We start from the raw sequence: 13,663 nt of genomic DNA on the forward strand, positions 1-13,663 counted from the left end.
ACAGCAACATGAGGCACAATAATTCCTCTGCTTGGTGTTGGTGGCAGGCAGGCAGGCAGGCTCGTTCGCAGCGCTGCAGGCCATCCACATGGAGGTAGATTCAGAGTTCAGACGGGCTTGAGTGTGCGACTGCGACACAGTTGCATCTGCTAGCATGAATGCCGGAGTTATTGGCTGCTGCTGCTCCCATCTACCCGCCCCGCATGTCGTCAAGAAATCAAGTGCACCGGGTCCCTGGCCGGCCAGCCGGAACGAGGAGATGGTGGCGAGACCACGGCGCCGATCGAGCGAGCGGTTAAAACCTTACAGTCAGTCACAGTTCTCACGTTTCTGCCACCTTTCCTGAATGTGCATGTTCGAACACGGCAAGGCTCGCTTCTCTCCTGGGAATCGCTGTTCGACATGCGTGCGTGTGAGCCCGTCTTTACCGTTTTCCCACTGCAACGCATGCAAACCCTAGTAGGTGCTCCTGCGGCGTGTAGAGAGCCGTCGATCAGCCACGCACGCACGCACGCATCAAAGTGCGGAGCAGCGTGCCTGCCCGTGTACGTACGTGGTGCGATGCGGGCACGTCAAGATGTCTAGTTCACGCCTTCGCCGCCTTCCCCCACCCCCGCCCGCTATAACAGTTCACCCCGGCCTCACCAACCCCCCACCCCAGCTCACTCACTCACTCACTCTCACACACCCACTTTACTTCCTCCACTCTTCAGGTCACATCGGCAGCTGCTAGCCAAGTAGCCAAGCCAACGAAGAGATCGAGAAAGCGAGAGCGTAGCAAGAAGGTGGCATCATGGCGACGGCGGTGCAGTGGCCGGTGATGGTGGTGGTGGTGATGATGGGGGCGGTGATGGCGGCGCGCGTGGGGGCGGACATGGACGCGGACCGGAGCGAGTGCGCGGAGCAGCTGGTGGGGTTGGCGCCGTGCCTGCAGTACGTGCAGGGGCAGGCGCGGTCGCCGGCGCCGGACTGCTGCGGCGGGCTGAGCCAGGTGCTGGACAAGAGCCCCAAGTGCCTGTGCGTGCTGGTCAAGGACAAGGACGACCCCAACCTGGGCATCAAGATCAACGCCTCCCTCGCGCTCGCCCTCCCCTCCGCCTGCCGCAACACCAAGGCCAACGTCTCCCACTGCCCAGGTACGTCTCCCTCCTCTACGGCTCTACCTACCTCCCCACATGCATATCATATCACCGACCTCGTCGCCGACCATCCCGCCGCCGTGTCACGCTCCACGGCACAAATGGCATACGTCTCGTGGCTGTATTTTGGAGGGACGTCTCGTGCAGGCTAGCTATAGATGCCCTGTGGCTTGTTCGGTCTGGCCCGTGACAGGGCCGGTCGCATCACGACTTGGACGCCACTGGCACCCGTCGACGTCCCAAATTACTTCCCTTTCTTTACAGAACCCGGCACACTGCAGGCGCCAACCAACCTATACAGCAAGGCTGTCGATCTATTATGGGAGCCCGTTTCGTTTCTTCATTTGTACTGACATGAACTGAACTACTGAAGCACTACTGACTGTTGGCTATACTTTATGTGTGCAGAGCTGCTGCACCTCCCTCCGAACTCCAAGGACGCCGCCATCTTCAGCCCCGGCGGCGACAAGGGCTCCGCTGCAGCTCCAGGTGACTGAGCCATCCCGTTCCCCACCTCCTCTTCTACCAGACTCGTAGTTTCAAATTGCGGTTTGTTCAAAACTGCGACACTTATTATGGATCAGAGGTTGCACCACTGATTCATTAGCACTGTGAAAACTAAGTTACGTCGAGCGTAACTCGCCGAAAGATGTTTGAACCATAGGACCATAGCCCATGTGCTTGTTGCCATCAATGGCGCTTTTCACAGACCTTTTCCCTTGCCGTAACGTACGTGTGTCTGGAAATTAATCAAGCCGCCTGCAACTCATGTCCCTCCGTAGTCCTGCTGCCTGTCACTCTGTCGATCTAACAATAACAATCGCCGGTTTCGCTTTCCTCGCAGCCAAGGACAACACGGCGTCGACGGCCAACTCCCGCGCGCAGCAGGCGGCCAGCGCCGGCACCGCCTCCTCGACGGCGACCGCCGGCGTCGCACTGGCGGCGTTGCTCGCCGGCTACCTTGCGCTGCTCCTGCCCGCTGACTTCCTGGCCGCCGCCTCCTCCTTCTAGTCCATCTCCGTACGTGCGCGTCTGTCTCCTCCCCCCCTACGGCGCTACCGAAGATCGATCAGGAGCAGGGGAGCCAGGAACCAGTGACTCTGTTTGGGGGAATGAAATGCCTCAAGTAGGATCGATCATGCATGTTGTAGTATGTGACAGAGATGGTAGTGGTGGTAGTGGTTGGTTTGTTTTGGTGCTGTATTGAACTCTTATGTTTTCGCTGTATGGATGACGCAATAATTCCACACTTACGGATGCGGCTATGGATGATGTGTCGACCTGACCTTTGCTTTTCGTTGATGTTTGTGAGAAAGCGCCTGTGATTTGGTGAGGCACTTGATCCATCGATGGAATCAAGCTTTTCGTTCTGATGATGGTCGTTGGGTTCGGGGCTTATTTTCTACTCCCTCCGATCCATAATTATAATAAATAATTATAATAAATGTCTCAGCTTTGAACTAATTAAATTTAGCCTTCGATTAGAACTACAACAATTATTTTGGATAGGGAGTAGTTTTTTTAGGTAAATACATTGACAGTTACTGAAATTGAGCTCAAAGCACAGTACAGGTCATCGGACTTTGAAATACGCTCGTTACAGTTATCATATATACAAAGCAATCATACGGTCACCGACTCATCGTAGAGCATTTGCACTCTGTTGACCAGTTAAATAGTTTATGTAGCAAATATTGTAAAGGTCCCACATGTCAGTGTGTGAAAGAATAAATTAGCCAAAAAAAAACTTCGGTGCGGAGAATCGGGTTAGAACCCAAATCCTCACGAGTAATGTTTACGTGCTTGCTTATGTGGAGAATTAGGATTGGAAGTTGTGGGGTGAAGAGGCCCACCCCACTAGGGGGGGGGGGGAGGGAGATGGTTAAGTAGGTCTAGCATTTTCGAGTCCTCTGTCGACGCGAGCCAGTTCACCTGGCGATCTAATGTGATCGCATATAGGCACTTAATTTTTGGACGCTAGTATCTGGGTGGTTTCTATAGGGAGCTCCTAATTAGCGCCTTAAGTGCCACTTGGAGAAACCAGCGCCCACAGCGCCACCTTCGTGGGGCGGCCCATTTAAACATCACTCCCTCACCCTCTTCGCTAAGTTCGCTCGCTCTACCAAATAATCATCAATTTTGAGGAAAAGTTCATAGATTTTGTAGAAATAGTTCGTCGAACGAGGAAAAAAAATAGAAGGAAGAAAAGAACAAGAAAGATGTATGCAAACTTATGAGGTTGGTGGCGGGGTGGTCACTGCAGTGTACCTTGACGCGTGAGGTCGCCAGTTCCATTCACGTTTGCCGTACCTCTTTTGCGTTTTTGAAAACAGAAACAAAACGTTGATGGGCCGGACCAGCGCGAAAAGGGGGTGTGCGCCCATTTGTAAAAAGACTTAGGGAACCTTCTAGAAGGTTCCATGAACCCCTTTCTCTCTTTTTTTGAACTGGGTTTTATTCTTTTTAGATTTATTTTTCCTTTTCCTTCTTTTTTTTCTTTCCTTTTTTCTTTTTCTTCTCTCTATTATCCTTTTTGTAGTATAAAAATTTCACCGTGTATTTATAAAAAATTTCATCATATATTATGAAAAATTCACCATGCATATAAAATGTTTCATCATGTAGTACAGAAATATTCATCATATATTACGAAATTGTTCAACATACATTAGAAAATTTCCATTTTGTATTTATAATTTGTTCATTATACATATTAAGAATTGTTCAACATATAGTAGAAAATGTTCATTGTGTATTTGAAATTTGTTTAGCGTTTTGTTACAAAAAAGTTCACTGTTTTTAAAAATTGGTCAATGTATATTAAAAAATGTTGAATGTGTGCTTGCATTTTTGTTCGGCGTATGTATTCTTTGTTTCATAAAATGTAGACCAATAAACCGGGGCGCTACGGTGAACAGGGCGCTACAGTATTGTATTTGCTACAGTACTCAACGCTACAGTATCTCCAGATTACTTTTTCATAGTTAAACATCTAATGGGCCGGCCCAGTTGCAGCGCCCCTGTGCGAAGCCCCAGCTCCTTTGACGCGGGAGGCGCCTTCAGCGCCGATTAGTCTACTTGGTGCCTGCACCTTTGCTGTTAGCGCCATTTTCGAAGAAGGCCCGTTCCCGATGGTTTCATGCGTCCATTTCGTGGACAATTTTTTTAGCACATCACAGTAATTCCTTCTTTGTATGGCATTTTAGGTACAAACATCACAACACTTTTTTTTCTGTGCATAAGTTTTTAAATTTATATATATTGTAACTAATTTATGTTTTTATTTTTTCTATGACTAATCTATGATATTTTGTAAAAGGATCTTGTGTCCACACGAACTAAAACCATGTGCACAAAAAAGGTTCGTAAACTATGTGCACATCATTTTTTTAAATTACTCCTTCGGTCCTAAAATATAAAAAGCATTTTAATATTACATTAGTGTAAAAAACGCTCTTATATTATGGGACATGTTTTGGCTTATGGGATGAGGGAGGGAAAGGCACAGTAAAAGGCCTGATCGGCTATCTCGTACCCCTCGGGGGTTTCTCCTAGCAAGCTCCCTCCCTGACTTATTAGACAGAGAGTGTGCGTCACGGATGATGGGAGCTCCTATTGGTCGATGTAGGCGCCCAAGCTCCCTCGCTGGATTATTAGACAGAGAGTGTGCGTTATAGATGATGGGAGCTTCTATTGGATGTTGTAGGCGCCCGTTGGAGAAGTGCCGCCTACAGCGACCAGCCATGGCCCGTGGCCCGTTAAGAAGATCGCTCACTCGCTCCTTTTTGTTCGCTCGCTCGCTGAAGAAAATCACACTCGGCTCGCAGGTTTTTTTGGGGTTGTGTTGTGCTGTTGGTTCAGGAAAAAGACCGGCCTCCAGTTTTTTTACAATTGTGAATATGTTTCTCAAAAAAATCATATATTATTGAAAAAGTTCATCGATTTTGAAAGAAAAGTTCACAAATCTGAAAAAGTTCATCAATTTTGAAAAATTTCATCGGATTTGAAAAAAAGTTCATTGGATGAAAAAAAGTTAATCAAATTGAAAATACTTCATTGGATTTGAAAAAAAGTTGGTTGAATTGAAAAAAGTTCATCAGATTTTAAAAAAAGTTCATTGATTTTTAAAAAAAGTTCATCAAAACGTTAAAAAGTTCATTGAAATTAAAAAAAAGTTCATCGAACTTGAAAAAAGCCCATTGAAATTGAAAAAAAGTTCATCGAACTTGAAAAAAGTTCATTGAAATTGAAAAAAAAGTTCATAGAGTTGAAAAAAAATTCATTAACTTGAAGAAAAGGTTCATGAATTAGGAAAAATAACGTCTATTTGTAAAAATTTCACACATTTAAGAAAAAAAAGAAAACATGAAACAAAAAAATAAAGAAAAAACACAGAAAACATAGAGGGCATTTTGTGTACGTATAAAAAGGAGGAAAGGAGGATTTATTCACTAGTGGCGGTGGTGGTGTAGTCGTTAGTGGTGGTGATAGTGACGAAATGGTGGCCGCGCCGGTGGTGATGGAGATGGGGGGTGCCACCGGTGATGGCGGCGCCTGCGCGAGGGCACCAACACAGAGGCTGGTGCTCATGGTGGTGGAGCCTCCTCCTCTTCCCTTGGTGGTTGTCCCTTCCTCCTCTTGGTGGTGGAGTAGCAATGGAGATGGTGGTGGATGAATGAGATGGATGATGAATGATTATTGGCGGCGGCTAGGGTTAAAGATGACATATAGAGAGAGCCTCCCTAGCCTCCTCTCTTGACGGGCTTCATCCAAGGGCTCTTCTTGAGCGCAATCCTCCCCCAATCTCTTCTTTACGAGCCAAGGATCCCGTGGGATCGAACATGGATGAAATCGGTGAAGAATCCCGTCTCGCAGGGCAACTTCCAGAGCTATGTCCATGCCAAACGACCGCTCAAACGACCATGTGTGGTCGTTCGGAACATCGTCTTTCAGTCTGTCCTCCTCCGGTAAAATGGCCGCCATTTCTTCATACGAACTCGGAATTTGATGTTCTTGGGCTCGTTGGATTCGTATGAACGACGCTGATCCATTTCTGTCCATAGATATTGATTTGGATAACTTTGGAGAAAATGACTTTGTTGACCTTCCAAATGGCTAAGTCTGACCCTGGCTGACTCCGTATCAATCCCGTCCTTGGTCCTTTCATCGTGCTTGGTCCTAGGTTGCTCCAAAACACTTGTAGATGCAAGAAAACAAAGAAAACTAATAAAAACCAACTAAAATAGTAAATGTGCAATGCCCACAAGGAAAAGTGTAAATACTGGTAAACATGCATAATGGACAACTATTTGGTTCAAGGAGACATAATATATAAAGAGAACATACAATAATTGAGCTCTAAAAATGCATGAAAAATAAAGCCATCATATCACAAGTAGCATGGTGGTGTCATCTCATGTAGATGTACTACCGGATGCCACTAGTGAGGTCGGTGTGGCGCTGCCAGATCATCCTAAACAGGAATTTTGGCTGCGCCAATGACCTTTCTCCCACATCAATGATTCTTTTGCATCTCAGGCAAGGGTCATGCATGCATGTGCCAATTTAGTTTGTGGAAAGTGGAGTCGGCAACACATGATGACTTTGATTTGGTGGTGCTTCTCAAGTACCCAGTCTCGAGCTCCTGAGTGAAAACGCTAGGTTTGGCCCTTGTTGGTTATATCTAGGAATGGTGGCATTTTGGGCATCTCCTTCTTGAAGGCATGGCTTGGAGTTTACTCGGACATGATTGATATGTCTCCACCATATCTATAATTTCATGCTATTATATTATCCAGCTTGGATGTTTTATATGCATTATTATGCTATTTTATATCTTTTTTGGGACTAATTTTATTAACCTAGTGCCAAGTGCCAGTTGTTGTTCTTTCCTTGTTTTTCTCTTTTACAGAAAATCAATACCAAACGGAACGGATTTTTTTGAGGATTTTTCTTGAACCAGAAGACACATAGGAACCTTCGGGAGGAGGTTAGAGGGGCCACCAGTTGGCGACAAGCTCGGAGGGCGCACCCCTAGGCTTGTGCCCCCCCTATGCTCCTCTAACCCCAATCTTTGTTCTATAAATACCCAAATATTCCCCGTATACCGGAGGGCACACCAAAAATACTCTTCCACCGCTGCAAGTTTTTGTCCTCGTGAGATCCCATCTAGAGGCCTTTTCTGGTACACTGCCAGAGGGGGATTCGACCATGAAGGGCTTCTACATCAACCTTGCTGCCCTTCCGATGATGTGTGAGTAGTTTACCACAGACCCACGGGTCTATAGCTAGTAGCTAGATGACTTCTTCTCTCTTTGATCTCCAATACAATGTTCTCCTCGATGTTCTTAGAGATCTATTCAATGTAATCTTCTCTTGCGGTGCGTTTGTTGAGATCCGATGAATTGTGGGTTTATGATTAGATTATCTATGAATATTATCTGAGTCTTCTCTGAATTCTTTTATGCATGATTAAGATAGCTTTATATTTCTCTCCGATCTATTGATTTGGTTTGGCCAACTAGATTGATTTTTCTTGCCATGGGAGAGGTGCTTTCTAATGGGTTCAATCTTGCGGTGCTTATTCCCAGTGACAGAAAGGGACATGACACATATTATATTGTTGCCATTAAGGATAAAAAGACGGGGTTTGTTCCTATTGATTGGGTCTATCCTTCTACATCATGTCATCTTGCTTAAGGCGTTACACCGTTCTTGTTAACTTCATACACTAGATGCATCCAGGATAGCGGTCGATGTGTGGAGTAATAGTAGTAGATGCAGACACGAGTCGGTCTACTTGTCATAGATGTGATACCTATATTCATGATCCTTGCCTTATATATCATCATAATTATTCGCTTTTCTATCAATTCCTCAACAATATTTTGTTTACCCACGGTATGCGTTCTTTCGAGAGAGAAGCCTCTAGTGAAAACTATGCCCTCCCCGGGTATATTTTTATCATATTATTTTCAAATCTATAAAACCAAAAACCCAAAAATACCTTGCTGCAATTTATTTACCTTTACTTTATTTTGCACTTTTTTCTTTTATACCTATCTCTATCAGATCTCATCCTTGCAAGTAATCGTGAAGGGGTTGACAACCCCTTTATCGTGCTGGGTGTAAGTATTTGTTTGTTTGTGTAGGTGCTATCACTGGAGACTTGTGTGTTCGTCATTTTGGATTGATAGCTTCGTTCTTAACTGAGGGAAATACTTATCTCTACTTTGCTGCATCACCCTTTCCTCTTCAAGGGAAAAACCAACACAAGGTCAAGAAGTAGTAGGAAGAATTTCTGGCGCCGTTGCCGAGGAGGATCTTCATCAAGCCTACCAAGTACCTAACATAAGCTGTCATCTCTTGCATTTACATTATTCTCCATTTGCCTCTCGTTTTCTGTTGGGGAACGCAGTAATTTCAAAAAAAATCCTACACACACGCAAGATCCATCTAGGTGATGCATAACAACGAGAGGGGAGAGAGTTGTCCACGTACCCTCGTAGACCGTAAGCGGAAGCGTTATGACAACACAGTTGATGTAGTCGCATGTCTTCATGATCCGACCGATCCTAGCACCGAAGGTACGGCACCTCCGCGATCTGCACACGTTCAGCTCAGTGACGTCCCACGAACTCTAGATCCATCTGAGGTCGAGGGAGAGTTTCGTCAGCACAATGGCGTGATGACGATGATGATGAAGTTACCGACGCAGGGCTTCGCCTAAGCACTACAATGATATGACTGAGGTGGAAATCTGTGGAGGGGGCCACCGCACATGGCTAAACAATCAACTTGTGTGTCTATGGGGTGCCCCCTCCCCGTATATAAAGGAGTGGAGGAGGGGGAGGGCCAGCCCTCTCATGGCGCGCCCAAGGGGGAGTCCTCCTCCCGGTGGGAGCAGGATTCCCCCTTCCCTAGTTGGAGTAGGAGAGAAAGGAAGTGGGAGAGAGAGGGAAGGAAAGGGGGCCCGGCCCCCCACCCAATTCGGATTGGGCTTGGGGGCGCGCCCTCCACCTTGGCCGCCTCCTCCTCTCTCCCACTAAGGCCCAATAAGGCCCATTGACTCCCCTGGGGGTTCCGGTAGCCCCCCAGTACTCCGGTAAATGCCCGAACTCATTCGGAACCATTCCGATGTTCAAACATAGCCTGCCAATATATCGATCTTTATGTCTCGACCATTTCGAGTCTCCTCGTCATGTCCATGATCACATCCAGGACTCTGAACTACCTACCGTACATCAAAACACATAAACTCATAATACAGATCGTCACCGAACGTTAAGCGTGCGGACCCTACGGGTTCGAGAACTATGTATACATGTCCGAGACTCACTTCCGGTCAATAATCAATAGCGGAACCTGGATGCTCATATTGGTTCCTACATATTCTATGAAGATCTTTATCGTTCAAACCGCATAACAACATACGTTGTTCCCTTTGTCATCGGTATGTTACTTGCGCGAGATTCGATCGTCGGTATCTCAATACCTAGTTCAATCTCGTTACTGGCAAGTCTCTTTACTCGTTCTGTAATGCATCATCCCATGACTAGCTCATTATTCACATTGCTTGCAAGGCTTATAGTGATGTGCATTACCGAGAGGGCCTAGAGATACCTCTTCGACAATTGGTGTGAAAAATCTTAATCTTGATCTATGCCAACTCAACAAACACCATCGAAGACACCTGTAGAGCATCTTTATAGTCACCCAGTTACGTTGTGACATTTGATAGCACACTAAGTGTTCCTTCGGTATTCGGGAGTTGCATAATCTCATAGTCATAGGAACATGTATAAGTTATGAACAAAGCAATAGAAACAAACTAAACGATAATCGTGCTAAGCTAACAAATGGGTCAAGTCAATCACATCATTCTCTAATGATGTGATCCCGTTAATCAAATGACAACTCATGTCTATGGTTTAGGAAACTTAACCATCTTTGATTAACGAGCTAGTCAAGTAGAGGCATACTAGTGACACTCAGTTTGTCTATGTACTCACACATGTACTAAGTTTCCGGTTAATACAATTCTAGCATGAATAATAAACATTTATCATGATATAAGGAAATATAAATAACAACTTTATTATTGCCTCTAGGGCATATTTCCTTTAGTCTTCCACTCGCACTAGAGTCAATAATCTAGATTACACAGTAATGATTCTAACACCCATGGAGTCTTGGTGCTGATCATGTTTTTCTCGTGAGTGATTCTTAGTCAATGGGTCTGCAACATTCAGATCCGTATGTATCGTGCAAATCTCTATGTCTCCCTCCTTGACTTGGTCGCGGATGGAATTGAAGCGTCTCTTGATGTGCTTGATTCCTTGTGAAATCTGGATTCCTTTGCCAAGGCAATTGCACCAGTATTGTCACAAAAGATTTTCATTGGACCCGATGCACTAGGTATGACACCTAGATCGGATATGAACTCCTTCATCCAGACTCCTTCATTTGCTGCTTCCGAAGAAGCTATGTACTCTGCTTCACACGTAGATCCCACCACGACGCTCTGCTTGGAACTGCACCAACTGACAGCTCCACCATTCAATAAAAATACGTATCTGGTTTGTGACTTTGAGTCATCCGTATCAGTGTCAAAGCTTGTATCAACGTAACCGTTTACGACGAGATCTTTGTCACCTCCATAAACGAGAAACATATCATTAGTTCTTTTCAGGTATTTCTGGATGTCCTTGACCGCTGTCCAGTGATCCACTCCTGGATTACTTTGGTACCTCCCCGCTAAACTAATAGCAAGGCACACATCAGTTCTGGTACACAACATTTCATACATGATAGAATCTATGGATGAAGCATAGGGAATGGCTTTCATTTTCTCTCTATCTTCTGCAATGGTCGGGCATTGAGTCTGACTCAACTTCACACCTTGTAACACAGGCAAGAACCCTTTCTTTGCTCGATCCATTTTGAACTTCTTCAAAACTTTATCAAGGTATGTGCTTTGTGAAAGTCCAATTAAGCGTCTTGATCTATCTCTATAGATCTTGATGCCCAATATATAAGCAGCTTCACCGAGGTCTTTCATTGAAAAATTCTTATTCAAGTTTCCTTTTATGCTATTCAGAAATTCAATATCATTTCCGATCAACAATATGTCATCTACATATAATATCAGAAATGCTACAGAGCTCCCACATACTTTCTTGTAAATACAGGCTTCTCCAAAAGTATGTATAAAGCCATATGCTTTGATCACACTATCAAAGCGTATATTCCAGCTCCGAGAGGCTTGCACCAGTCCATAAATGGATCGCTGGAGCTTGCACACTTTGTTAGCACCTTTTGGATTGACAAAACCTTTTGGTTGCATCATATACAACTCTTCTTTAAGATATCCATTAAGGAATGCAGTTTTGACATCCATTTGCCAAATTTCATAATCATAAAATGCGGCAATTGCTAACATGATTTGGACGGACTTAAGCATCGCTACAGGTGAGAAGGTCTCATCGTAGTCAACTCCTTGAACTTGCTGAAAACCTTTCGCAACAAGTCGAGCTTTGTAGACAGTAACATTACCATCAGCATCAGTCTTCTTCTTGAAGATCCATTTATTCTCTAGGGCTTGCCGATCATCGGGCAAGTCAACCAAAGTCCACACTTTGTTCTCATACATGGATCCCATCTCAGATTTCATGGCCTCAAGCCATTTTGCGGAATCTGGGCTCATCATCACTTCCTCATAGTTCGTAGGTTCGTCATGGTCAAGTAACATGACTTCCAGAACAGGATTACTGTACCACTCTGGTGCGAATCTTACTCTGGTTGACCTACGAGGTTCGGTAGTAACTTGATCAGAAGTTTCATGATCATCATCATTAGCTTCCTCACTTACTGGTGTAGGAATCACTGGAACTGATTTCTGTGATGAACTACTTTCCAATAAGGGAGCAGGTATAGTTACCTCATCAAGTTCTACTTTCCTCCCACTCACTTCTTTCGAGAGAAACTCCTTCTCTAGGAAGGATCCATTCTTAGCAACGAATATCTTGCCTTCAGATCTATGATAGAAGGTGTACCCAACAGTCTCCTTTGGGTATCCTATGAAGACACATTTCTCTGATTTGGGTTCGAGCTTATCAGGTTGAAGCTTTTTCACATAAGTATCGCAGCCCCAAACTTTAAGAAACGACAACTTGGGTTTCTTGCCAAACCACAATTCATAAGGTGTCGTCTCAACGGATTTCAGTGGTGCCCTATTTAACGTGAATGCAGCCGTCTCTAAAGCATAATCCCAAAACAATAGTGGTAAATCAGTAAGAGACATCATAGATCGCACCATATCTAATAAAGTGCGGTTACGATGTTCGGACACACCATTACGCTGTGGTGTTCCAGGTGGCGTGAGTTGCGAAACTATTCTGCATTGTTTCAAATGAAGACCAAACTCGTAACTCAAATATTCTCCTGCATGATCAGATCGTAGAAACTTTATTTTCTTGTTACGAGGATTTTCCACTTCACTCTGATTTTTTTTGAACTTTTCAAATGTTTCAGACTTATGTTTCATCAAGTATATATACCCATATCTGCTCAAATCATCTATGAAAGTTAGAAAATAATGGTACCCTCCATGAGCATCAACACTTATCGGAACGCATACATCAGTATGTATTATTTCCAATAAGTCTGTTGCTCGTTCCATTGTTCCAGAGAATGGAGTTTTAGTCATCTTGCCCATGAGGCATGGTTCGCAAGCATCAAGTGATTCATAATCAAGTGATTCCAAAAGTCCATCAGCTTGGAGTTTCTTCATGCGCTTTACACGAATATGTCCTAAACGGCAGTGCCACAAATAAGTTGCACTATCATTATTAAACTTATATTTTTTGGCTTCAATACTATGAATATGTGTATCACTACTATCGAGATTTAGTAAAAATAGACCACACATCAAGGGTGCATGACCATAAAAGATATTACTCATATAAACAGAACAACCATTATTCTTTGATTTAAATGAATAACCGTCTCGCATCAAACAAGATCCAGATATAATGTTCATGCTTAATGCTGGCACCAAATAACAATTATTCAGGTCTAAAACTAACCCCGAAGGTAGATGTAGAGGTAGCGTGCCGACGGCGATCACATCGACTTTGGAGTCATTTCCCACGCGCATCGTCACCTCATCCTTAGCCAATCTTCGCTTAATCCGTAGCCCCTGTTTCGAGTTGCAAATATTAGCAATAGAACCAATATCAAATACCCAGGCGCTACTGCGAGCATTAATAAGATACACGTCAATAACACGTATATCAAATATACCTTTCACTTTGTCATCCTTCTTATCCGCCAAATACTTGGGCAGTTCCGCTTCCAGTGACCAGTTCCTTTATAGTAGAAGCACTCAGTCTCAGGCTTAGGTCCAGACTTGGGCTTCTTCACTTGAGCAGCAACTTGCTTGCTATTCTTCTTGAAGTTCCCCTTCTTCCCTTTGCCCTTCTTCTTGAAACTAGTGGTCTTGTTGACCATCAACACTTGATGCT

General features: G+C 44.5%; 1 protein-coding gene across 1 annotated transcript; it reads left to right on the top strand.

Annotated features, from left to right (window-relative positions):
• Positions 1-631: 631 nt before the first annotated feature.
• On the top strand, positions 632-2,404 carry LOC125528932 (non-specific lipid transfer protein GPI-anchored 14). Its single transcript, XM_048693347.2, has 3 exons — positions 632-1,136; positions 1,548-1,628; positions 1,984-2,404. The coding sequence occupies exons 1-3, from the start codon at positions 794-796 to the stop codon at positions 2,148-2,150; spliced, it is 591 nt and encodes a 196-aa protein (XP_048549304.1). The 5' UTR covers positions 632-793; the 3' UTR covers positions 2,151-2,404.
• Positions 2,405-13,663: the final 11,259 nt, after the last annotated feature.

The sequence above is a fragment of the Triticum urartu genome, chromosome 4A, assembly GCF_056163025.1.
Source record: "Triticum urartu cultivar PI428250 chromosome 4A, HENAU_Tu73, whole genome shotgun sequence".
Lineage (NCBI taxonomy): Eukaryota > Viridiplantae > Streptophyta > Magnoliopsida > Poales > Poaceae > Triticum > Triticum urartu.

Coding starts and splice junctions, on each gene's coding strand:
- LOC125528932 (XM_048693347.2), top strand. CDS start 794: ATGGCGACGGCGGTGCAGTGGCCGGTGATGGTGGTGGTGGTGATGATG. Junction 1,137..1,547: donor CAACGTCTCCCACTGCCCAG/GTACGTCTCCCT, acceptor TTATGTGTGCAG/AGCTGCTGCACCTCCCTCCG. Junction 1,629..1,983: donor GGGCTCCGCTGCAGCTCCAG/GTGACTGAGCCA, acceptor CTTTCCTCGCAG/CCAAGGACAACACGGCGTCG.